General features: G+C 49.0%; 1 protein-coding gene across 1 annotated transcript in view; it reads right to left on the bottom strand.

The window, feature by feature from the left end:
• Dscam (DS cell adhesion molecule) overlaps positions 1 to 26,594 on the bottom strand; it is a 448,055-nt gene extending 421,461 nt beyond the window's left edge. Inside the window, exon 1 of the mRNA XM_070030727.1 lies at positions 26,461 to 26,594. Within this exon, the coding sequence (XP_069886828.1) occupies positions 26,461 to 26,503 (43 nt within the window). The 5' untranslated portion in view covers positions 26,504 to 26,594. The remainder of the gene's footprint in view (positions 1 to 26,460) is intronic.
• Between the last annotated feature and the right edge of the window lie 251 nt (positions 26,595 to 26,845).

Genomic DNA, 26,845 nt, shown 5'->3' on the forward strand with positions numbered 1-26,845 from the left:
CTGCAAAAAAAAAAAAAGGAATTAAGTTCTTGAAGTGTCCTACAACATGTTGAGTGGAACAAACATGGTAAGTGGAAAAGGCCAGGCACAACAGAGCCCCTGCACACGAGTCCCTTTGTAAGACGTGTATAGGAAAGGCCACTCGTAAAGCAGAGAGTTGTTGGGAACTGGAGTTGGGACAGGGACAGAGAGTGACTGCAGGCTGTGACAGCAGACAGAGAAATCCAGAAACTTACAACTGGTGAATCATACACTTAAAACAAGTGATCGTGTGGGACATGGTGGTTCATGCCTAGAATCCCAGCCTGTCAGGAGGCTGAGACCTGAAGATCATGGTTCAAAGCCAGCCCAAGCAGGAAAGCTGGTGAGACTCTCTTCTCCAATTAAGCACCAAAAAAGGCAGAAGTGGAGCTGTGACTCAACCAGTCAAGCTCTAGTCTTGAACAAAAGAGCTCAGGGATAGTTCCCAGGGCCTGAGTTCAAGCCCCAAAACTTGCACACATATACACACACACACACACACACACACACACACACACACACACACACACAGAGTGATCGTATGCAATACAAAGTATGCACCAATGGAGATGTCAAAAGTATTAAATCTCAGAGCCTTGTAATTGCTCAATTCAGACTCCACTCCCCCCCTCTTGGGGAACACAGGAAAAGGGAGGTGGCAGAAGAAGGGAGGAGGAGATGTTGGCCTCCATGCCATACCCTGGCCACTGGGTGGGTCGAAATGAAAGCACCTGGAGCTGCCACCAGAGACAGGAAGGTGAGGCACCTTTCAGCAGAGGAGATGGGATGGCTACAATTCTGAGAGCCGCGCCGACTGACCTGGAGCAACCACTGAAAGGTAAAGTGAGGGGCTCTGTGCTCTTAATCCTAACAAATAGCAATCTGCGAAGCCATTGCAGCGTTTGAAAATGAGATGGTAACTCATGAGTTCAGAATAAATAGGAATGAGGACAGCTCCGTGAGGGGAGCCCCGGACGGTGCTGCTAACTATGCTGGGATCTGCTGTGCAAGGAAGAACTCGACGCTAGGGCACGCAGACCCTGGCAGCCGGGAGAGGAGAGGCCCTTCCTCCACAAGCCCCGTCTTTACACGGCTGCCATTTTATTCTATTTCTCACTGCAAAAGAAGAAACAAGAATGAAAGAGGCCTTACGTCTCCCAGTGTCTGCACCATGAGGGGCCGCTCGCTTGGTGATCTTCTCAGAATGAGCAGGAAGGATCAGACGACTCAGATAAGACTATTCCCCCCCCAAACAAAGCTCATTTTTGCTTTGTCCAGCTGGCTCCTTGCTGCAGCAAACCTGGGCAGAGACAGATAACGCCAGCAAGACGGCCTGCTCCATCCTCCTCCCCCCACCCAAGAACCTAGTCAGTGATGCGAGCAAACGGGGGTCCCCTTATCACCCGGGAGAAAGCTAGCATCAACCTCCACTGGGAAATTAAAAGATAACATTTTCCAACCCTAATCAAATCTCCTCCATGCACTGGGCCCGGATGTCTGCTAGGACGGCTGTGATTATGTCTGCTTTCAAGCGAAATCCTGAGGAAAATGGTAAGGATAGCAATGTGGCAGACACCCTGTTGAGCCTCCCTCTCTCTCCCTCTGTCTCTCCTTCTCTCTGTCTCTCCCTCTCTCTCTCCCTCTCTCTCTCCCTCTCTCTCTCTCCCCCCTCCCTCTCTCTCTCTCTCTTTTCCAAAGCATTTTTACTTGCATTGTGACCACTGGAAGGAAAGGTGCTGAGGACCTGGACAGCCCCAATCACGACACTTTGCCTGGCCTGACCATCTGTGGAGGCGGAGACGCTGCTGGCCATGAGAACCAAATGTGACCAAGACAGGAGCGCAGAGCCTGGCATTGAGGGAGTGGTCAGCAGAGCCCCGCCCCCGCCCCAGGGGTCAGTACCTCACCACCAGCATCCGAGCAGAACCACACCCCACACGACTTGGCGGAGGTCCCCTGAGATCCCAAAGTCAGAGAGGCTACCAGAATAGAAACCCAGCCTATCACCGCTTCCCATCTGCCATGGAAACCAGATCAAATCAGAAAGCCAGGAAGTTTGATAGGAGGGTGGGGACAGAGAGAGAGAGAGAGATAAAGAGAGAGAGAGAGAGAGAAAGAGAGAGAGAGAGAGAGAGAGCGTATCCAGAAATGAATAGAAACTGAAGTGTTATGGGAAGAAGAGCAGTGCTAGCTAGACATGGGCAGAGGATCAAAAGAAGACCATGGCATCTGTCCTCATCAGAGACATCAAGGCGCTGGAAGCCTTTGGTGCCCCAAGCAGAACAGACCACTGGAAGGACAGCCTACCACCTCCTCCAAAGAGGCGCTGCAAGGCCTCAGCGCCACCCGAGTCCTCTCAGGAAGCCTGGCCCTAGTTCAGGGCCCATATGTAATTACTGCTCACGCAGGACCCCACGCTGCCTGAAGGACCAACCTATGCTCTTTTGATTTTCAGGAATACATGCCCGTAATTGTTCTTCAGATGCCCAAGCCATTACTTCTGAGGATTTAAACAGTCTGTGATTTTTCTCAGGATATAACTAGAATACGCACAGAGAAAGAAAATTGAAAATGAAAATCTACAGACAGCTTCCAGCTCCACTCCGGTTTGACTTTTATATCTGACGCTGAACCGTGGAGGTGAATTTCACAGCAGTTAGAAGAGGGGGGGAAAATCATTGCCTTTACCTACTCAGTGAGTTAGGATTGAAAAATCTGACGGCCAAATAATGGGTTATCATTATTTAAAGATATGCAGTAAATTAGATTTTTTTTCCTGACGCCAACAATTAGGAATACATACTTCCTGTTTCTAAGCAATTTCAGGTTTAATTAGGATTCTTTAAGTCCCATTTGTCTCAACAGTGTGACAGCTCCGGCTTCCCCTCCTACACCCACACGTCCCCTTTTTCACACCCTTCCCCAGCGTAGTACTTCATTGTGTGTCAGTGCCAGGAGGGAAGGGAGCGGCGTGTGAGCGCAGGGCAGATCATGCCTTTCTTCTCTGGGACATGCCGCGCTTTCAAAGCACCTATGATAAAAGGTTATTTTCCCCTTGACTGACAATTATCTCTCGGCTTAATTATTAAAGTGTCTTATTACGATGTGCGTGTTTGGGGGGGCATCCAAGGGCCGGGAGAGGAAGCTCCCTGGAAGATGACGGTGACATCACAGGAGCACGTGCAGGAGCACGCCCTCTGTGTCCATTTACATTAGTTTCATCGTCCATAACAAGTGTTTAAAAAGCAGAAAAGCAAGCACGCCGCATAATGCAGTGTGTCATAATGCATAATTATTAGGCCTTCTCCCTGCTACCCCGTCTCCTAAGACTTAAAAAAAAAAAAAACTCTTCAAGTAAGCATTTTGTTCTAAAGGCTTTGACAAAAATGCCATTTAGGGACTTTCAAATGTACAACTAGGCAATTTGTCATCATTTATAGGAGAGGGAGGAAGGTAAGGGGAAGGAAACACCGCAGCCCCACATCCTGGCGGAGAGAAGCATTGTGGGCGTCTCAGTAGGAAAAGGGCCTTTGCCTTCCTGGCGAGACAGTGCAGATGCAGAACACCCCTGTCTAACCCAGCACATCGCGTTTTCAAAACAACTGCGGCACCACCTAGGACGTTTATTTCATGCTTAAACACAAGCGGAACATTTGCATTTGAAGCAGCCAACATTAATTGGAGGTTTAGAAATATAGTTCCAACTTCTTCTCTCAATCCTCCACCATGGCTAGAGTGATAATGCAAAAAGATTAAAAATATCCTTTACTCTCAGATAGCATTTTTAGAAGATAGGATAAAAACCTAAGATAGCATTAAATTCATATAACCGCTGAATCACAAATGAATCCAAACAGGGAGGGGAAAAAAATAGGTGTCCGTTGGTAAGACATCTTATAATGACCAAGGCATTGCTTGATATGAAAGAGCTTTCCTCTAGCTTGAAAATAAGATTGAGACCTGATATAAAATATAACACTTCCTATTGAGGCAAGTGAGAAATCTGATAAGCCATGCACACAGCCGACGTTCCCATCCACTCCTCCCCGACACGCGGTGAAAACAAATGCTGGATTCTTCACCACAGCCCAGCGCTATTTGCTCAAAAAAGAAATTTTTAAAAAACGTAAGAGAACCAAAAGCTGACTGTTTTAGGACTGACTGGAAGGGTTAATGTAAATCATTTAATGATTGAATGATTAATGAAGTCCAAAAGGCAAACTCAAGTGACCAGAAAAATTCTCTTTCACCTAATTTAACATTTTGCCATAATTGAACGGAGATCGCTCTCAGCACATCTTTGCTGGGCTGCTGCCCCACATGCGTCTCTCCCAGACAACAGGGAAATCCTGGCCATCAGAACACCCTTGGGGACTCTTACCTAAGAAGACATTCAGTCTCAGGAGAGAAAAGCAAGAGTCAAACACATCCATCCCTGTGTTTGCAGTTCCAAGCAAACGCAGCACAGTGACAGAAGCCTGGGATTTAGGGCCAGCGTGCGAAGGCGGCGTCATCCTCACACACTTTCTTCCCCAAGGACCCCTTTCTCATCAGCCACCTTGAACACCATCTTGCACCAGGCTGTGGGAACGCACCCCCCAATCCAGAACGCATGGATGGAACTGCCAGGTCTTCATGTTCAGTGTCTAGCCTCCCCTGACATCACTCCCATGATGCATTTGGCCTGATGGAAATCAGCCACCAGGATCTGGAGGCAGGTCGGCTTGGTGCAGGCTTGAGCTCGGGCCTTACCATGCTGTCTTATCAAGGAAGCTCAGGGACATCCGCCACCTTCGCTCTCGCCTAGTCACTCAAACAACAAGTGATAAGTAAGTCTCAAAGGCCCTCCCTTTCCTTCTGTCCATGGTCCTAGGACTTAGTGGTATCAGCATGAAGAGGGCGTGGCAAAACAAGGTGTCGATTTGTTAAGGAAGATGATGTGTTTGGACATATTTAAGAAAAGGCTCCTTGCCGGCACCGGTGGCTCACGCCTGTCATCCTAGCTACTCAGAAGGCTGAGATCTGAGGATCAAGGTTCAAAGCCAGCCTGGACAAGGAAAGTCCAGGAGACTCTCATCTCCAATAAACCGCTCACAAAACCGGAAGTGACGCTGTGGCTCAAGTGGTAGAGCGCTTGCCTTGAGCTAAAGAGAGCTGAGGGACAGTGCCTGAGGCCCAGAGTTCAAGACCCACCACTGACAAAAAAAAAAAGGCTTCGTCTATGCACACAGAAGCCTAAAAGGTGCTCAGTTAAAAGCTAAAGTCATCAATGTGTATTATCTGAAGATTGAATTGCACAGTTGCGAGAAAACACCAAGAGAAGAGAAAGCGAGAAAGGCCCAGGTCAGCAGGGCCCTGTGTGAACTCTGCCTAGCGTTGTCTTCCTCGCCAGAGCCCTCACCAAGAGAGGACCAGCACCACATCGATGCCCTGGTGACACAACCGCTTCTCCAGAGCCAGGGAGGACACCTGCAACTCGCAAAGTTGCTCGAGAATACTGTGCTGTGTGGTGAGTAGGTTTACAAGGTGACAACTTTGATTACCCCCATTGTGGTGAGTCACCTTCAGTGTCTCGATTTTGTCAACTTGCCTTTTATTCCCATGTACCATGGAGGCCCTGGGGCATTCTCTGACCACCATGGCACATAACGTTGCTCTCAATGCAGCAGTCTGGGTTCTGTTCCTCAGTCACAAACACACCACCAGCCCCTACTCCTGGACACCCACTCAGCCGGGGACCCTGGCTGGACCAGCTGCTCTTCTGCTGGACGCGGCCTGCGGCGTGAGCACGCTTGCTTGCATCTCCTGTCTTCCCTGAGCTCTCAGCAGCTCATTTTAGAGACTAACAAAATTAGATCTCTCTGCTTATCTCCTTATTCTATTAGTTTATACTACCTTGGCTTTTTAAAAGATCCTTTCCTCTTGTCTTCACCCATGTCATGATTTCCCAATGAAAGGACCAACTCAGAAAGCATACTTATACTTTCCTTTTTTTTTTTTTTGTCAGCTCCAGGCTAACGCTCTACCAGGTTCTACTTTCCAAAACTAGGCTGTTAAATACCCAACCTTGAGTATTTGGGGATAGCAAACCAAAACAGATTCTCCTTAAAGCCCCTGTTAAACAGGCTAGAAGGAAGTTGTTGCTGCCTCTGGGAAGATTACAGATGTGTTTGTACGATGATCGCTTTTGTATATGCTCTGTGTGGTTGAGAATAAGTCATCTTCATTGGGGCTTTGCCATACTCATATAAGAGGGAGTGTTTTATTTCCTGCCCAATCCTTGGTGTGATGCTTTTGACTCATTGCTTCACTCAAAACAAAAACAAAAACACAGTCAAAGAGTGACCTCTGCACCAGGCTTTGTTCAAGGAGCTGGAGATGCTACACGAGGCAATGCAAAATTCCTGTGTTCTCAGATCTGACAGCTTAGTGCATGGAGAAGCTACGCCATCAACATTTGTGGGGAAAATTTTGAACCAAGTGTCTTACTTTCCGAAGCATATATGTCACTTCTGCAATTACACAGGTATTCCATTTTTAAAAATTGTAAGTAAACTTTTTATTATTATTATTGTACTTTTTGCTGTGGGTTAAAACAGAAAAATTAAGGGCACAGTGCTTCTTGGCTTTCCAAGGAATATACACGTCCAGATCTTTCACACAAAGAAACTTGTGGCACATAGAAAGAAGCTGTCACCCATCAGGGGAAAAACGCAAAAGTTGAATTGAATTGAAGAGAGAGAAATACCCTGGGCCCCCACAGCCACACACGATGCCCCGGCCACATGTCCATACGCAGACCCCAGCACCCCATGGCCTCCCCGCCACTCTCTTGGGGGACAGGAACTCAGCGTGGCTGTCTGGCCTTCCTCAGTGGAGAGATGACAGACAACAAATTAAACTACTTCCAAGTGCTACAAAGAACCATGGAAGCACAGCAAGGAGAAACAGGTGGTCAAGGACACTGCCCCAGAACAAACAGTCGGGGAGGCCTCTCCCAGGAGGGGGATTCGGATGGAGATCTAGGGGAAGTGCAGAAGCAGAGTGTGGAAAGGCCCGGGGGGAGGGGGTGGCCCTCAGGACATGCCAGGTGTAAGGAGTGGGTGGAGGTATGGACATGAGAAAAGCCCAGCAAGTTGGAGAGGAATCCAGACGGCCAGCGCGGCTGGAGGGAAGAAACGTGGGATGGTCAGCCCAAGCCAGATTCCTACCTCAGGGCCAGAGGCTATCCCACATGGGTAAGGCCTGCCCGTCTTTATTTTAGAGCAGAAGGGACTCCTGGTGTGCTTTGAGAGAGGAGAGGAGCCCCGTGGGTGGCTGACATTTCCAGCAGACCTCGCTGGCTCTCAGTGGTGCTGGGACGAAGCATGAGCATCCATGCCACTGGGACAGTCATAGAGGTGGGAGGGCGGGAATGGAGGGAGATGAAGACCTAGGCAGATGCTGGCATTAGAGGTTGGGACATGATGTGTGAAGGGCAAAGAGGCCTCAAGGAGGACTTCAAAGGTTTCGTTCTGAGAAAGGAAGACAGAGTTAATGCTCAATTTAAGTGACAGCATTGTAAGTCGGGAGTTGGGTGGGGAGGACAGTTTTAGAGTAGAGAAAGTCTCCAATGCCTTGAAGATTTCCACAGGTGGATGTTGTATCAACAGCTGGATTTGAGGGTCTGGATTGGGGCCCAGAGGGGATGCTTGGGTACGGATTCCGACATGACACCCTCGCACATAGATGGTAATTGGCGCCCGGGCCTGAATGAAGTAGGGTGGACAGTGAATGCGGTAGAAAGGGGAGAAGATGGTCAAGAACCAAGCCAAAAAATAACAATAGTTATCGTCCGACCCAAATCCATAGTTGGCAAAGACTCTGAGAAGGAAAAGCCAGTGATACAAAATGGAAGGCACTTCAGGAAGGAGACTGACCCAGTGAAGAAGAGTGGAACAAGATGAAGTCTAAGAACTTGAGTTCATCAGTGACATTGACAAGAGTTTTTTGAGTCTGGATCCAAGAAGAACTGAAAAGAAAGGACAAAACATTGTGTCAAGACAGCTCTTCTCCAAGTGTGCACTTGCTCACAGTTTTCTTATCTGTAATGAAACAAATGCAGACATGATATTGCCACATTTTTCAGGACCAGCAGGCTCTGTTCTACTGTCTAAGGGACAAGCAATGTCCCAGGTGTGAACTGGGAAAACATGTCAGTCTGTGACAGATTAACCATGAAAAACTGGCCCTCCACCCTCAGTTGGAGAAGCACTGGTGAAGTCTGTCCAGCAGTTCTGTGGGGGAAAATTGTCCGAGAAATGAAGTGGGCGTGGTACTGTGCTTTACAATGGAGAAGACTGCAGAAACCTACAGCATGCTGGTGGCTTGACAGGAGAAAGGGAAAATGATGATGAGGACTTCAGCTCAAAGACAAGGTCCTCGGTAGGTCTGGCGTGGATGGAAGTTTCAGCCTTTGGTGGGGACAAGTTGGTACCCATACTCTCACAAAGAGGAAGGTGATGCTTATAGTACTGCAGTGTAGGGCATGGATTTAAGGTTCAATATTCAATGCTGCTTTGAACTGAGTAGAGTCAAGAGAACTCCAAGCCAAATGACCATCCCCACACAGGACCAGACTCCTGGTCTTCTCTCTCAGTCAGAGCTTCAGTTCCCTGCTGGCTGGTGGGGTTCTTCAAACTAGCCAATCATCCCCTCGGGGAGCAGGGGCCTCACTCTTGTGCTATAAAGCCTGCCCTCCCATAGGCCCTGAAGGTCTCCCTGCTCTCAGATGACTCCCAGGTGGTCCCGCATGCCACACCAGGCCCTCCTTCCCCAGAGTTGGGAAAAAAACGAGACTAATTTATCGCTGCCGATCTCACCTGGCTAGTGTCTCTGTCAGATGCTCAGCCATCCCGGCAGGAGAGCCTTCCCTCATCCCTGCCATGAAAGGCAGGCAGTAAGAGCCAGCGTGGATACCCACGGAGGAAAGCTCTGAGTGCTCGTGTGCTGGAAACACTGCCCGTGGTTCACCTGACCTTTGATGTTTCTCAGAAACTAAGAGTCTAGAAGGGGAAGGGGACTCTGATGTCTGCGGTGGTAGGAGGAGGTATAAAGTAGACTTATCATAGAAGCAGGAAACAAAGAGGGCAGCAAAAGGAATCGAGGGGAGAGCTAGTCCCTCTTGAGCCCTGTGGCCATATTTAAGGTGGTTCTCATCGGATTGCAGAGTGAGTGATCTTCCTGCAACCGAGTTCTTCTGCTTTGGAGCAATAGCAGTCGGGCTGGTGTAGTTAACCAGTAGACCTTGAGTGTCCAACGTTCAGGAATTCAAGGTAGGTGTGAGCTCACAGTGAAAGGGGTCAGAGAGAAAGCACGTGACAACATCTGGCTGGAAGTCAGATGACAGGTTTCATGCACTGAAATCTGAAGGGCTCCCTTTCTGGTGTAAGTGCCATAGAAATAGGTATGAAAACCAGAAGACATTCACCAGCTTGTTGGGAAGTAGAAGTAACCAGCAGCTCCCTGGCACAGGGCAGGCAGTAAGTCCTGCCAGAGATCAGGGCTCGGAGATGAAGTGAGATTGCAGATCAGATTGCAACCAACATGGGCACTTTCAGCATCTTTCTCCAGGGAAACTGCAGAAAGTAATGTTTGTCTTCTACCATCTCATCTTCCTGGAATCGATCATATTTCTAGTCATCCAGATAAACATCGCCACTTAAAAATAAATAGTAGCCAGGCACTGGTGGCTCATGCCTGTCATCCTAGCTACTTAGGAGGCTGACAACTGAGGATCACAGCTCAGAGTCAACCCCAGGCAGGAAAGTCTGTGAGACTCTTATCTCCAATAACCCACCAGAAAACTGGAAGTGGTGCTGTGGCTCAAAGGGGTTGAGCGCCAGCCTTGAGCTGAACAGGGACCAGGCGCAGAGTTCAAGCCCCGGACCCTACAGTTTTACCTTTGCAGCAGACGTCAGGTCATTTAGCCAGGGGGAAGGAAGATGGCTCTCTCTCTAGAATCAGGCTTCCAGATGGGGTCCAGTGGAGAGGTGCAGCCATAATTGCACTGAAGCAGTATGTGCCGGTCACCACGTGTGCCTGTGCTCACGCACATGCACATGCGTGTGTGCACGCACGCGTGCACGCACACACACACACACCAAGCACACATTATTTTTAGAAAATGCCTACTGAAGCTGAACACATAAAAATGTCCAGGAAATGTTTCCTAGGGTCTTCAAGATCTATATCGCAAAAATTCTAATTCAGTAAAACCAGTGTTCTGCTAAAAGTCAGACCTGTATCATGAGCACCCCCACTAAACACACACTCCTTCCCAGTTACAAAATAATTTGATCGTAACATTTTCGCATTGAAAGAACTGATGACTAGCTCAGAACAAATGAAATGCAGTGTGCCTAAAGAGAGATGTGGAATTTAAATTTATGGAGTTGTAGAAAGACCATAGGGTCTACATAACATGAGTGTAATATAAATGTCATCATTCCTGCAATTTTGCTAGCGATGCAGCATATAATATCATGAAATACTTCCTGCGAAATGGATAAAAGTTAATTAACCTGTCCTTTACATCCCTAACTTAAGTGAGTGAATGGGATGACAAGGAAACCAAATAAATTTTCCATATCTGCACACTCATTTTTAGTCAGTGTCTCATTTGTCCAAAATGATTTATTTATGCTCAACTTTTTGTTTTATTGGTGACTTCTAGGAAGCAGTCTACTCTGTGTGTGTGTGTGTGTGTGTGTGTGTGTGTGTGTGTGTGTGTGTGTGTGTGTGTGTGTGCGCGTGCAAGCGCGCGCGCCAGTTCTGGGGCATCTACTTCCAACTTCTTTTTTTAGTGATGAGCTGAAGATAAGAGTTTAACAGTTTCTTGCTTGGTTTGGCTTTCATCCATGATCCTCAAATCTCAGCCTCCTGAGTAGCTATGATTACAGGCATGAGCCACCAGTACCTGGCTCTACTCAACTTTTAAGCCAACTTAATACTGTCATCTTCAGTTTAAAAACTGCAAAGTTTGGCTAAGACCCTGATTAGTGTCAGATTGGAGGCTGATGACTAAGGTTTAATAAGAAAGGATTATTTGGTTCAAGTATCAGTGGCTCACACCTGTAATCCTAGCTACTCAGAAGGCCGAGATCTGATGATTGAGGTTTGATGCCAGCCTAGACATGAAAGTCTCTGGGACTCTTATCTCTAATTAACCACCAAAAAGCCAGAAGTGTGGCTATGGCTCAAGTGATAGAACTCCAGCCTTGAATATAAAAGCTATGGACACTGTCCAGGCCCTAAATGCAAAAACCAGTACTGGCACTTATGCACACACATACGTGTACATGCACATGCACACACACACACACACACACACACACACACACACACACACACACACACACACACAGATTGCAAGGCTTTATTTAGCAGATTTAGGAGGATTGGTTGTGGAGTAAACAGAGGTGAGGGCATCATGGTCCTGGATTCAAATGCTGCCTTGGACACCCATCCCCTCCACCTCCCTGGTCACCCCCGGCCCAGGGATTGAATTCCATCTCCAAATCTGGTTTCACTGCCTGTGACTCTGAGTCTTACCCATCTGATGGTCTGAAGATGAGTGAAGCCTGTACCTCACTCTATAGATAGCTGATGTGAAGAGAAGCATCCTGCCTAGCCCCCCAGCTTTGGGCATCGTGGGAAACGCTCTAGACAAAACACTTAGAGTAGTATCTCCCTTGAGGGAACACATGACGAACGTCAGCGCCCGTTGTCGCCGTCGCCCTTGCCATCCTGACGGCCACAAGCGGCGGGTGCATGGTGCGAGGTCTCGGGCATGCACACACACGGTGCTTCCCTCCTCACCCCTCAGTGACAGAAGAATTACACGTGAGGTCTCCTCCTCCACAGCCAAGAGACCCGCATTTCTACAAGTGTCACTGCGCAACTGTCAGAGAGAAGAACAGGAAAGCTGGTGTAGCTATCTATTCTCTACGCTACCATCAGGGTTTGTTTTGGGGGGAGGGGTGAGGGAGTCCAGTTCATTCAGGCACACAGGAGCTGCAGCAGCTCTACATACCCCCAATAACAGTGTCGCCACACGCTTAGGCCTGCCTCTCCCCAAGATCTTCTATCAGAATGTTTCACGTTTACCTGTGCAAACTACACTGAGGTGCTCAGCACGCAAACGCGAATGCAGTAAAAGTATTTAGTATCAGCACCAGCACCTTTAAGCTGGAGCATTTTTTAAATATTTTTTTGGGTCAGACATTGGGCTTGAACACTGGGCATGGGTGTTGAGCTCTTCAGCTCAAGGCAAGCATTCTACCACTTGAGCCACAGCACCACTTCCAGTTTTCTGGTGGTTAATTAGAGATCAGAGTGTCACAGACTTTCCTGCCTGGGCTGGCTTCAAACCACAATCTCAGATCTCAGCCTCCTGAGTAGCTAGGATTACAGGCGTAAGCCACAGGGCCCAGCAAACCATAGTATTAAAAACCAATAGGGGGCTGGGAAGGTGGCTCAGTGGTAGAGTGCTTGCCTTACATGCATTAGCCCTGGGTTCAATTCCTCAGCACCACATAAACAGAAAAAGCCAGAATTGGCACTGCGGCTCAAAGTGGTAGAGCACTAGCCTTGAGCTGAAGAGCTGAGGGATGGCACCCAGGCCCAGAGTTCAGGCTCCATGACCACCAACAACAACAGCAAAACACAACAGGATGCTTTCTATGGAAACACAGACTTGAAATAAGCATGGGGCACGCCCTCCCAGGGCCTGCACCAGGAGGGAACCAACTCTTAACCCGTACCCTCCATCAAATATCTTCAAATAATTAGCACTTCCTAACTCAAATGTTATCCAGTTAAGCCTTTGCCTTAAAGGCCAGGCTACAGAAGTAACCTCTCTCCCACTACCAGACAACAAAGAGAATCTGCAGTGCCAAGTTGGTGGAGGTTCAGATCCACAGCAAGATCAGGCCTCGGGCCTCGGGCCTCAGGCCTCTGGCCTCCAGCCTCCATGTGTTCTTTGGTGACAAGACAACCAGGGAGCGAAACTACACTGGGCAGAGCATTTAGCAGACATTTAGCAGAGCATTGAGCATTAAGCACATTGTAATTTAATCATCTGATCAAACATGAATTCACGCAGTCACTTGAGAAGATGGATAGAAGCAGCCTTGTATTCTCTGCGACAAAGGAAAGAACACAGATTTGGCTTCTTCTTTTTGTATTTGTTTAAAAAAAAAAAGGAAGCCAGGCGTCCGGTGGCTCACACTCGTAAGGCTGAGATCTGAGGATTGAGGTTCAAAGCCAGCCTAGGCAGGAAAGTCTGTGAGACTCTTATCTCCAATTAACCACCAGAAAACTGGAAGTGGTAGAGCGCTCACCTTGAGCTGAAGAGCTCAGGGACAGCACCCAGGCCCAGAGTTCAAGCCCCACAACTAAAAAAAAAAAAGGGAAATAGTAAATGGAGAGTGGTGGGTGGTAAGCTAGATGCTAGCATTTTAGAGAATTGCTTCAAAACATCTTCTTCCAGAACCCATAGTCAAGGCCTTTTTTGGGAGGGAAGGAGGGTCCGGTCATGGGGCCTGAACCCTGGGCCTGGATGCTGTCTCTCAGCTCTTTAGCTCAAGGCTAGTGCTCTACCACTTGAGCTACAGTACCACTTCCAGCTTTATTCTTTTTGCTGATGTGGTGCTGAGGAATCGAACCCAGGGCCTCATGCATGCAAGGCAAGCGCTCTACCAATGAGCCACCTTCCCAGCCCAGTAAAGGCTGTAAGTGGATGCCACCTTATAGCAGCTAGTTTGCACAGAGTTCTCACCCCTGGCATTCTTAATGTCTTGGACAGGATAGTTCTTTGTCTTAGAACCATGCTGACCATCATGGGCTGTTAAGGCTGGTCTCTCTCCTTTGGATGTAGGTATCACTGCCCTGCTTCTAGAACTTGACAAGCAGCCCTCTGGCTGCAAAACCACCCTGCGTGGAGAGTCTCGGATTTAACTCAAAAGCAGAATTGAACTTATCGGTAGCCCATATCTCTTTAAAATTAACAAAGTTAAGCTGCACACCTGTGACTCAAGCCTGTCCTCTTGGCCACTCGGGCGGCGGAGATCTGAGGATCGCAAGTCAAAGCCAGCCTGGACAGGGAAATGCCTGAGACTCCTGTCTCCAACTAACCACCACAGCCGGAAGTAGAGCTATGGCTTAAGTGGTAGAGCACCCACCTTAAGGGAAAAAATACTAATAAGGTCGTGAAGAGGAGAAAGAAGGCCCATTTTAGTCCTGCCTGCCAAAAATAATAAGCCTAAACTAACAGTCCTCTGTTCCACCAAGTCTCATGTCTGTGTGAAGAGCTCTGCGCTCACCCTAAAGCCTAACTATGGAAGAGTCCTGTAAGCCACCTCTCCTATTCAGGTTCTCTGAGAAGCAACCAGACCCCCACCCCACGCTTACGCCCACCCAGGCTCCCAACAGGCCTTGCACTGGCGAAGGATGATAGCCGTTTCCACTTGCCCACGGAAGCCAGCCACAAAGTCTTCCTTCCTGTGTCCACATGTCCAGCCTGTGTCCTCCTATGCACCCTGTGTGTCCAATGTCCATCCTGTGTCCATCCTGTGTTCCCTGAGTCCACCCCATGCTTCCTGTATCCATCCTGTGCTCCGTGTGTCCACCTGTCCATCCTGTGTCCACCCTGTCCATCCTGTGTTCCCTGTGTTCATCCTGTATCTATCCTGTGTCCATCCTGTCCATCCTGTGTTCCCTGAGTCCACCCTATGCTTCCTGTATCCATCCTGTGCTCCGTGTGTCCACCCTGTCCATCCTGTGTCCACCCTGTCCATCCTGTGTTCCCTGTGTCCATCCTGTATCTATCCTGTGTCCATCCTGTTCTCCCTGGTCCTTCCTGTGCTTCCTATGTGCCAGGAGTCTCCGATGTTCTTCCCAGCCTCAGGACAGGAAGGTAGAAGGGGTTACAGGAGACAGAGCAGAGCCGGCCTCCCATGCTTCCTTCCTAGGCCCCCATCGCTGTGGGTCCAGGCACCCAGGAAGGGGTCTAGACCTGCTCATGCTGCACCCCAGGGGAAAGCGTCCACCTCCTCGGAGTACAGACCAGACTGTCTCTATGGGCTGCAGTGCTTCGTCCTAATAAAGAAAACTCAGCTGCATGATTCCCTTTTAATTTTTTTTACTTTTTTTAACCAAGAAAAGTAAGCGGTTTACTACTTACAACTCCTCATGGGTCTATCTCAGGTTATTAAAACTGATGGTGGAAATACTTACGGCCTTTCCATGGGGAACAGGAGAGAAAGGTTGAGCTACTCTACTACAAAACTAAACAGAGCAGAGTCTGAACCACACTGAGTAGGCTGGAAAACTCCCAATCAGAGGGAACTTCCGGCTATTTTAAACGGATATCTTCTCCCCTAAACTCCCTCAGCAGAGCTCGCGACTCCTTAACTCCTTTCTAATTTTTTTGAAAGGCACAGAGGTGGAGGGGCCTATTGTTGCAGAGAGAGATGTCTACCTAACTCACAGTGATGAGAGAGCAGAAAGAAATGCCTTCAGCCGGCAGCGGCTTTCGTACCAATGTCTTCTAAAGCGACGTTCACCACAGCCGCTCGGAAGGGTCATTTCCACAGAGAATCATGATATCGTCGCCAATAAATTATAACAGCAAACTTGTTTAAGATGCCTAGGAGCAAGAGACTATTTTTAATATTATCTAAAATAAGATCTTAGGGAACACACACACACACACACACACACACAAAAGATATTTTTAAGGTTCTGAATTTAGGCCTCTCTCCAGCACACAGTCAAGGCTATTTTAGTTCAAAAATCAAGGACATGGTGTTTTGTAAAGATTATTCTTCCACTGATAACTGCTCTAAATTTTATCATACATGTAGCAAGGTCTAAAACATACATACATCCTTTCATGCCTATTTTCTCTTTTTTTCTTACAACTCGCATGATCATATACTTAAGAGAGGAGAGCAGATGTCATGAAAATCCAACACACAAAATGACCCCTAAATCTGTCATGTCTCAATTGACACCAGGCTTCTGCCCTGATATCGAATGGAGGCAAGTGTATCGCCTCAAAGAACATCCTCTCCCTACAACCAGATCCACTCTCCTGTGTGGCCTCATTCCTTCCTAGCGCATCTCCCATGAGTAACCAACAGAATCACCCAGAAGGTGGGCTATCTTCAAGTTCCACCCTTGGGGCTTCCTCTGCTAGGACCCTAGCTGTGACCAAAGAAGCCAATGGAAGAAATGAAGTAGAATCAGGCTTACAAGTCATAATATTCAATGCCATGCATGAAAATGGAACCAAGCAACTTGACAGGGTGGGTGGAATTGGAAGAGATGAGAGAGAATAACGGGAGGGTGGCGTTGATGAAGATATACTCACAAACTGACATGTTGAATTAGAACCCTCTGTACAACTACTTAAGGAAAATACAATTAAACAACTTATTTATTTACTTGGCCAGTCCTGGGGCTTGAACTCTGGGCCTGGGCACTGTTCCTGAGCTCGTTTTTTGTTTTTCCATTTTTTTTTCTAAAGGCTAGCACTCTACCACTTGACACACAGAACCAATTGACGCTTTTTGTGTGTAATTGGAGATAAGAGTCTCACAGACGTTTTTGCCCAGGCTGACTTCTAATGGTGATCCTCAGATCTCAGCCTCCTGAGTAGCTCACAGGCGTGAGCCACTGGTGCCTGGTTGAATAAATAAATTTTAAAGAAGCACTTTTGTAAAACTACTTCTATATAATTTTTAAATTGTATAAAAAGAAACTAGCTCTAGTGAGAGACTAGAGAATAACAGGTAATAGAGATAGATAGATAGATAGATAGATAGATAGATAGATAGATAGATAGATAGATAGATAGATAGATAGATAGATAGATAGATCAGTAAAAAGATGCCAGTACACATAAATAATTCTCAAGCTACTAGAATCTACCTTCTCATTGGTCCTAGCCAGATCAACCATGCCTCTTCCAGTCATCATAGACTTTCTCATCTCCACATGGTAGTCATGAAGTTCTTCTACCCTTCAAATGCATTCCTTCTAATCAATCATGACCCAAAATGGAGTTCCCCAACAGTGTATTGTGATGGACTTAAAACTTTACTGGGTCAACTTCCCAGCCTGTTCCCTGCCTCAGTCAGGTGTAGGTGATCGCTTTCCAAGTGTGTGTTTCTACAAAGGTGGATCCTGAACCACGTGAGCGAGAACACCCAATAATGCACACGCCTCAGACAGGAACAACCCAGGGCTACAGGAGCAGAGCTGGGAGAGTACACAGGAATGGTTATAATGGGTGACTCGGCTGACCCCCCAAAAACAGCTGGCAACTTCCCCCACTGCAGCCTCTCCCCAAGGTCCCGGCACTGGACTTTGCAATGGGAGAGTCAGGACTAGAAGAACACCACAGGAAACGACCATGTCTCTCTTCCCCTTCCCCCAGCCTGGCCCCCCTGTGCATTGAGAATCTGTCCTGAGCCTCCCCTGAGGACGGTTCAGCGAGAAGGACATTCACTCCAGCCCGGTTCATGGTGTCGACTGCCTGACATGCACAGAGGGAGTGTGCCCGTGGGGGGACACAGCCTCCCCCTCCACGGCCCTGCTCTTGCCATGTGCCTGAGCTCCTGCTGTCTCTGAGCACATCCACCACAGAAACAACAGCATGTGCTACTCTCCATCCACAGCAACGGGGCAATAGAGGCAGTCACAGGGATTGGGAGACAAAAAGCAGTTTCTTGTGACTGGGAATACCCAGGGAATTGTAGGTAGCAACGACGGGAGATCCCAGGAGACCAAGAAATCAGCCACTAGTAAAAAGATCACGCCAAGCGGGTTCCAAGATCACCTCTAGATGAACATTTTCCTCCCCAGACATTTCTAGAAATGCCCCATCGAGCCATTCTAAACCAGTAGCCACCGAAGTGTTAGGCCTTACTGATTTGGATGATGAATGCTAGCATGCAGGCAACGCAGCTGGTAAGCAGCCCTCCATTCTCAGGGGCCGTGAGCTCCGATTCACAACTCGGCTAACCTGTGCAGGGAGAGTTCTGGCACCGGGGGAGCACTGCCCCGTTCTTCTGCGCGTCCTTTTCCTTAGCCAAAAGAGTCAAAATGGCTACCACGGCAGGACCCTCCACCACCACGGCAGCTTCGCCCTGGCATTCTGCCACCATCTTCAGGATGCCACCCGTCATCATGGGCGGATGACTTCGACACATTCCTGAAGTCTTTCTAGCAGCATTAGGAAGCATTGTTATTTCTACCCTGGCAGCTACACATCCATTATTGAAAATACTCTACAACTGATTTTAAGAAACAAACACAGTCATGAAGCAGCCTGGGACCTGGGGTTTGGGCCTCCTAGGGGAACACCTGATCAAATCGTACCAGAGATACGGACCTCGAGTTCCTCTCCCGAGAAATATGTTTACCCAAAGTGCAAAGTTTCCACAGCAGAGCTGAGTGTCTCTGCAGACAGGCAGAGGAGACGCAAAGCACACAGAAGGGCGTTGGTCCTATTGTCTGCGTACAGGCCTCTATGCTGCTTTGATGACATCAGGGGAGCTTTCCCATCAGCCCTTCCAAACCGCACGGCTGTCCAGAGCCAGAACCATTCACCCTGGCTCCACCACCAGCACCAGCGTCACAGGGGAAGGAAGCCACTGGCAACCCAGAGGTCAGCAGGGCCTTCACTGGAGGAATGTCATTACCACAGCATTGTCTTCCAGAATTCTCTAGTGAGGCGAGAATTCAGATCTCTAGGAAGAATGATACACTGACTTCCACCGTATTATTGATGAGGGAAAAGTTACTTTACTGTTAAAAGAGTTCAGGCTCATGAGAGCCCAAATCAGCAGGCACACCAAACAAATCTCCCTCCACCACCTCTTCATTAAACCCATCCCGGAGCCTAGGGCTTCAGACCAACCCACATCACCAGGCTTCTTTCCAAGATGAAAGGCAGATATTTCACCAAGAGTCTGGCTGTGGGGCAGTCCAGGCCTCGCAGAGATCCAAGCGAACCCCCGTATTGAGTGACTCCCCTGTGACTCGAAAACCAGGTTCACTTGGAGCTGCCTAACATGTTGTCATGAGCACGGACCTTCCTTAGGAACAAAGATTATTCCATTTCTCTAAAACCAAATAATAATCTAAATTGTATATCTTTAAGGCACCTTGAGGGCCTGATGCTAAGTGAAATAACCAGACACAGAATGAACAAGGCTCAGATCCTACTTGTTTGTAGAATCTAAAATATGAAATAAAGACTTTTCTAAGGGAGCTTACGGTGTCCTGTAACATGTCTGTCAACCACAGAGCCCAGGAAAAATTCCACCTTCCGAAGCAGGGCTGGCCGGTTCTAAGTACCCTCTCACCCTTGAAACACAAAGACTTAGCAGCAGGTGAACATGGAGGCCTATGACAGTCCCATGAGCCCAAACCCAAGCCCTCCTCTCAGAAACTGCTCTGCTCTGAACGTGCACATTGCTTTTCTTCTTCTCACGTGCTGCCACCGCACCTCAGCCTGGAAGACAACGCCTGCTGCAGAATGAATGTGTGCAGCAGTGCTACAAACACCCTGTCCTTCCTCTGCCTGCAGGCTTGCTCGGGGCCCTCCTGGCATGTGCACACGCGTGTGTGCATGCACGTATGTGCATGTGTGCACAACACAGGAGTGCGTGGCATAGGTGCCCTCCCCCATCCCCCACATCTGACATGGACTCAGACACTGAGAGCCATTTCTAGAATATTCTGCCAAGAGTCCGATGCAATGTTGCACTATTTCCACCAGGGTATAGTAGGCTTTGTTCCGCCTCTGAAATTTTGCGCAGCACGGGGAGACGGGGACGCCAGCCAGCGTTTAGCATGGAGGTGATCCCTTGCATTTTCAAGGCTTCTTTTCACTGCCTTTGCCTCCCGCCGCATTTAAGGATTTCTATAAATAGGATTGCTTGCTCACTCTTAAATCTTACTCGCTGTCTTCTGAGCAAAAGAAAAAAAAATATATATATATATACACACACAACTTAAAATAGGTACGTAGGCAAGATTCATTAATCGCTGTCATTCTGCCTCTGAATAGTAGCCTCTTCCTCCTCCTATCTTTTCAACCTGATTCATCTATCTCCTCACAGTTAAACCCTGACGTAGCATTTACACAGATGGAGGGGCATGAAAACCAAAGACTATACAATTGGATGTTTAAAAAAAAAAAAAGAAAAAACCATAAAAACAAAATCATCAGTGTTGACCAACATAGAACCAAGACAGATCTCCAGAAATCAAAAAGAGATGCATACTGTAAGCTAGACGACATTGAACTTGATTCCTACATTTGAATACAAATTGGAATTTTAACACTGATTGAAACATATTCCTTTCATGTTACTTTGATGGAGTATGGACTTTTATATTTGGTTTCGCTGGAAAATAAGATAATGCCAAGAAACCCATAAATCCATGACTATTAAAAAAACGATAGTATGGCTTTTAAAAGATGATTAAGGCCTAAGAAATGGAGCTTTTTTTTTTTAACATTCTGGGTGACTCTTTGATGAAGCAATGAATTCCTGGGCACTGTGGGAGAAGCTTAAAGGGCAGGTTGATGCTCTCCCTGGCTTTAAGAACATGACAAGCAAAAAGCATTGCACAGGAATCCCACAGCGTGTCGGGAGCCTGCAAGGGGCCCAAGCCAGAGAGAGATCGTCGGCTGAGATGTCTGACACACGCTCCACACCACAGATGGCACTGGAAGCCCCTGTGCCTGCTGCATACGGCCCACATCCCCAAGGGCGGACCTCTTTTGGACAGAGGAAGGAGATGGCTCACAAACGCTTGAAGAAAATTATCCTTTTCCCAACAAACTCTTTAGCCATAGAGACAACTGGTCAGAGCAAGAGGACACTTGGCTTCCTCCCAACACTCCGTACGACCCACCTACTAGAATTAGTGGGTAGAGGGGAGATGAACCACACAGCAAAGGCTGCTAGGTCCAGAAGGAAACCAGATAGCAACCTGTGTACTGAGGACATGGCTGGGTGTGGCCTACATTGCAGCGTCCTGGAGACCCATCATTACTCAAGCAAACACCAAATCAAGTTCCAGATAGCAGGACCACATCAAGGGGGAAATCCAAGGCCTTAGGAAAAGAGATCACAGAATCACAGAGGGACAGATCATGGGACCCAGCCTTCTGAACATCATGGGCACAAGCTTCCTGACTTTTGAACCAACATCCAGGGCTCTGCACCTGCCCATTGGTGCTTCCTACTTCCTGCCCAGGTGGAGGTGTATCTCCTGCAGAAGAACAGCACCACCCATCCACCCTGGGGGGCTGCTGGACTCTTCCATTCCTGTTGTCTTACCTCAGGAAATTTAGCAAGGGAAATGCATCTATGGTTTTAACAAATTGCATTTTCAAAGCATTAAAGAACATAAATATCAAGGGAGGAGGAAAGGGCCAGACAGCAAAAAGGGCAGAGGATTTCCCTCATCCAGCTGTCTGGAACATGAAGAGTTAACCCAGAGTGCTGGGAAACAGGTGCTGCCTGATTTGCCTGGAGGAGGGGGAGGAGTCCCCGTCTCTGGAGGAGACTGAGGGGAGCGCAGAGGACCAGGCCGGGCGGGAGGCATCGCCACCAGCGAGGAGAAGCTGGGCTCTTGGAATGACATTGGAAGGTCAGCCAATCAGGCAGAGAGCTTTCAGCCTCAGAGGCCCACGCCACGCCAAGCCGGGCTCCCTCTCCAGTTTGGAAGGGCTATGCAAATGCCCTTCTCTGCACCAGCCCCAGGTGGGGGCGGGGGGGGGGGGGGGGGGAGAATCCTCCTTTACAATTTAAAACAAAGACCTGCCAGACCTTCCCTAGCCAGCCATCCTCTGCTGAGGATTCCTGTTTAAACCCATTCAAGACATGGAGTCTGGGCTGGCACAGAGAACTTGGGAGATGCTGGCAAGGTGGCTTCCCGGCGGTCCTCCCTCCATCCCAGGCAGCGGCTTTGCCTGTCTGCTGAAGACTGGCTGGCTGGCAGAAGTCCTGCGAGGTTTGCCGCCCACTAGTGTCCTAAGGCGGGGACACAATTGACATGCAGGTACACCACCTCCCTGTCTCCCTGCATGGCCAGGCCCAGCATGCACTTCAGCAAGGCAGCCAAGAAAATGCCCCTCGCCCAGACACAACCCACAACCCACAGCGGCGGACGTGTGCGGCCCCAGGCGCCTGCCGGGCTGTGGGAAGGTGAGCCAGCCACTCAGGTACAGCAGAGCCTGCGTGTAGAGGAGTTATCTGAAAATGACACCACCTCCCCCACCGCCAATGTCCTGCTGATGCAAAGCGTACGCTGCCTCACCACTTATTGATTATGCATGAGTCAAATTCATAATCTCAGCTGATTTGAGGAACTCCACATACCGCAGGTTTTGGTCGATGTGTATATTCATGTCTCTATTTTCAAAGCATGAATTCTCAGTCTCCTATGGGGTGGACCCCTCCCATCAAATGCCAAATGTACAAGGAAGCCAGTCTCCGTTGGACAGAGTCAGAATATCTTATTTGCCCCCTGGACGCACCAGTGCTGAAATTCTGGCCAGCTACGTGGAGATCATGGCATTGGAGATGTCAGCCAGCAAATTTTGAGTCAAAAATTTTGTCTCCCCTCCCATATTACCCGTGAGTCACTGATTCTCTGTAATGGCGCGGTGACACCCAAGCTGCAAAGGAGACAGTCAAGGAGCAGAGGCAGATCGGCTGGGCTGGCATTTATTAAAGGTCTGCCTGGCATTTTGGTTTCCCACACAGGGCATCTTCCATTAAAGAAAAAAAGCCTGGGAATTTTAGATGAACCCTGGAATTTTGAGGTCCAATTTTAATCTGCTTAACAAAGATAGGGGAGAGGAGAGAATATTTTTTGCTGACATCCTGTTACTGGGAATTAATTTTTTTTTTTTACAATATCACCTTCAAAGCCTTCAGAGTGCATCCGTATGTACAAAGGTCTGCTTCGGTGGTTAAATAAAATACCAGCAATGCAGTGAGCAATTCCCACCCGGCAAACGGAGGATGACCAGAAGCGCAGGTGCAGGCAGCATACTCACCTTGTCCTTGTGAGCCCCTCGCCACCGCCACCCCACCCACCCTCACCAGCACCCCTCATCACCGAGAGCAGGGTGCGGTAAAACGTAACCCCTCACGGCTCAGAAAAGACGGTGTCAAGGGATGTACATATGTATGTTTAAAAAAAAAAAAAGCAGAGATGCCCGGATACAGCAGGAATGTATTCTAATAAATCTGCTCGCTCCCCCCTCTCTGCTTGTCAGCTAACCTGCTGTATGCTTTTCATAGGGATTTGAACTAGACTGTGCTCTGGGCTTTGAATCAAGAGGACTCGTGACTGAACATGATGCAGAGGGCTGCATGCACTGGGCAGACATGGAGTGGCGTGTGTGTGGATGCGCGTGCATGCACACGCCCCTCGGTCTTGCACAGTACCACTGGCCCCCGGGTGAGGATTTTTGGAGCATTGCAGAACAGCTGGGCTGCTTACAATAATTCCAGCACCTTATCAGGTGAGGTCATTGATAAGCCTTTAACCCATGAAGGGACAGCCCTTGAGCTCCCTGTGCCTGTCCAAAATGCAGTGGCAGTCTGTCCAACAGCCATGCTTTTTATTAAGAAATAAAGGAGCATCCCATCACATCAGGAAGAAAATGCAGCGGCTGCCTCCCGCTTAGAAGAGGAGACACTGTACTGTACGCTGCTGCACTGACTCCTTCAAACAGCAAAGGCATAACCTTGTGCAAACACCATCTTATCCTCTCAGGCACTTTGATGTTGGAGGCCTGGCAATAATCAGGTAAGGTATCAGAGTTCATAGTAATAAATATTACTATTTCAAGGTTGTTTATTTTTTTCAAAATCAAGAGAGGCCAAAACATGATAGCTATCGACCGAGAAAATAAAAAATAACATCTCTCCATTTTTAAAAAAAAAAAGTCTCATTCAGATAGGTTGGAACCATTACTTTCATGCTTTTTGAAATACAGTCTTAGGAACAGCCAGTGTTCCAAACCAGACTCTATCTTATTTTAACCTGAGTATATATTTCATGATGCTCTGAATCATATGTGTTGAGCATCTTTCCTTGAAAAACTCTAAAGCTGCTTATAAACACAACCTCCCCCCCTCAAAAAAATTGAAAAAGCCCAAAGCTCTGTGGGCACACTTCTTGTTTTTCTCAATGGTTGATCATACAAAAAGAGGGCCATTTTTAATCCATGCTAGCTCCATAGTCTTCTAACAGAGAGAAGCAGACCACAAACTGGAGCCATGTAAAATATCCATCTGCATGTATGGTCCATATTGCATCATCCGAATTGTGTCATCCGTCTACCCATGTTCATCTAGTACTCATGATTAATTATCAACTGATATTAAGTCTTGAAGACTGTACCCACAGCATTAAACCTGCATGTACATACATAGGTTATCTGTGCATCTATTTTCCCTGACGTACAAGAATATTGAGGTTTAGTTGCAATCTTTTCTCTCTATACAATCCTTTCTATATTTTTTAAATCATGGGATAGTGATCCTAAACTATCTCTCTCTCTCTCTCTCTCTCTCTCTCTCTCTCTCTCTCTCTCTCTCTCTCTCTCTCTCTCTCTCTTCTCTTCTCTCTCTCTCTCTCACACACACACACACACACACACACACATACACACACACATCAGAGATGCCCATACATGCCCATAGTCATGCCATTCATGACTATTTCTGTCATTTACTTCTTAAACTGGAAAATAGGTATCAGTGGGCTGATCATCAGAAGCACAGTCTCACTCAATATCCTGACACATATACTTCCTTCTCCATCCTATAACCCAGGTCTTTTGCAAGGAGCTCAGAGATGTTTGCCTTGACAGGTAACTCAGGCTGCTGAGCTTGGCCGCCTTGCACAGGCCTGCCTCATTTGTGCAGTTTTTGGTGAGTTCCCATGAGCACAGGAGCAGGCTAGCAGAAAGGAGTGACTTCCCCTTTACTCATTCTAGCTCCCAAGGCTCACCCCTCCTCCTCGCCTCCACCCCAAGAGGCAGGCTGGACTGGAAGAAGGTCCTCTGGGAAAGAGGAGTATCTAGTCACAACTTGTTGCAGTTTTATTTCCCCCTGGAAGGAAATCTCAACATGAAACTTTGGAACACTTTGCTTTAGATTCTTAGGAAAGAGCAAAGTACCATTTTGATCTTCCATTCCAGAGTTCCTTCTGTGTTTGGCTTCCTCTTTTCTTAGTCATCATTAAAAAAAAAATCAAGAGCAGCGTTTATGTGTTTCCTTCGGCCTGCTGGCGAGCAAGCTCCTCCCGGGCAGGTGAAGGGGGAAATGCAGCCAGAGATTCCTTATTTTATCTTCCAGGAAAATCTTAGACAACCCTCCCCCTTTCCTCTCTAGGTCCAGAGTTCCTCTCTCTCTCTCCCTCTCTCCCCACCTGCGCAAGGAATCCTGCTCAGTGCTTTCATGTTAATAGACATCAGGTTATACATTTGATGCAGATGTGTGTCCTGAAATCCGAAATGGGAATTAAGGCAGGAGCAAAGGACACCAAAGCACTGTCTGCGGCTCCCGCCTGCCAGGCAGCCATTGGTACATGGAAGTTCCTATCTACCAGGTGACAGGCAGCCCGACAAGGTGCGGCCACACTTGCTAATTGGCTCTGACTGTGGAGGGCAAAGAGGGTTCCCACACACGCGGGGTGGGGGTGCGGGGCGCGGGGAGCAGGGGCGGGAGGGGAGAGGCGCAGGGACCCTGCACACCGCTTCCCTTCCTTCCTTTTTATTTTTTCACAACTATACAGGTGTTTTTTATTTTTTTTTCTAATTTGCCAATTGCCGATGATGTAATGCTCATGGGTGCATATTTTTACATAGACGGCCTGTGGGGACAGGGTGCTGCGCCCGGAGCCTGGGAAGGACCGGCGGGTCCCTTCTCAGAGCCTGCTGCGAAGGAAGGAAGGTGGGTTGTCGCAGGATGAGGGCGCATGTGGGCAAGACTGGGGCGCGGGCAGCCCCCGCGGGCCCTGCGGCCCCGGCCCTTCGCAGGCTGCCCTAGTCCAAGCGGCCGTCTTCCCGCTCCTCCCCCTGGCCTCACCTGGCGCAGGGGCGCCTGGCCGCGGAGTTGGGCAGGGAGCTGTCACTTGGCCACCATGACAGAGCCCCCACCCTCCGCCCTCCCCACGCCACCTCCCCTCTCCAAAACCATACACATGTGTTTAAAATAAACCAAAGCGTGCACAATGGAACCCCGATGGGGGGACGTGGGGGGTCATCACGCACAGACCCCTTCCCACCCCGCCACCCCCCACCCCGGGCCCGGCCCCCCCCACCCCCCGCGCGCCGCCGCCGGGGCTCACCATTCGCGAAGCTCTGGAACAAGGAGAGGGCCAGTATCCACATGCCCCTGCTGCCGCCCGGCCTCCCGCGCGCGAGCGAGCGAGCGAGCCACGCGCCGGCCTCGCCCCCCGCGCTGCGCCGCTCCGCCGGCCCCGGCTCGCGGCCCCCGCGCCGCGCCCGCCGCGCGCCCCGCCGCCGCCGCGCGCCCCGGGCGCCCGCTCAGGACGCCGCGGGCAGCCGGGCAGCGGCCGCCGAGCGCGGCCGCCGCGGGCCAGAGCTCATCGCGGGCGCCCAGCGCCCGGAACGCGCGGCCGGCCGCCTCCCTGCGCGGGCTCCGGCTCCGGCTCCGAGCGCGCCGCCGGCCTCACCCTCCGCAGCCCGGCAGCCGGCGGGCGGGCAGGCGCA

Source organism: Dipodomys merriami, unplaced genomic scaffold (assembly GCF_024711535.1).
Source record: "Dipodomys merriami isolate MVZ:Mamm:240054 unplaced genomic scaffold, mDipMer1.0.p SCAF_2, whole genome shotgun sequence".
NCBI classification, from domain to species: Eukaryota; Metazoa; Chordata; class Mammalia; order Rodentia; family Heteromyidae; genus Dipodomys; species Dipodomys merriami.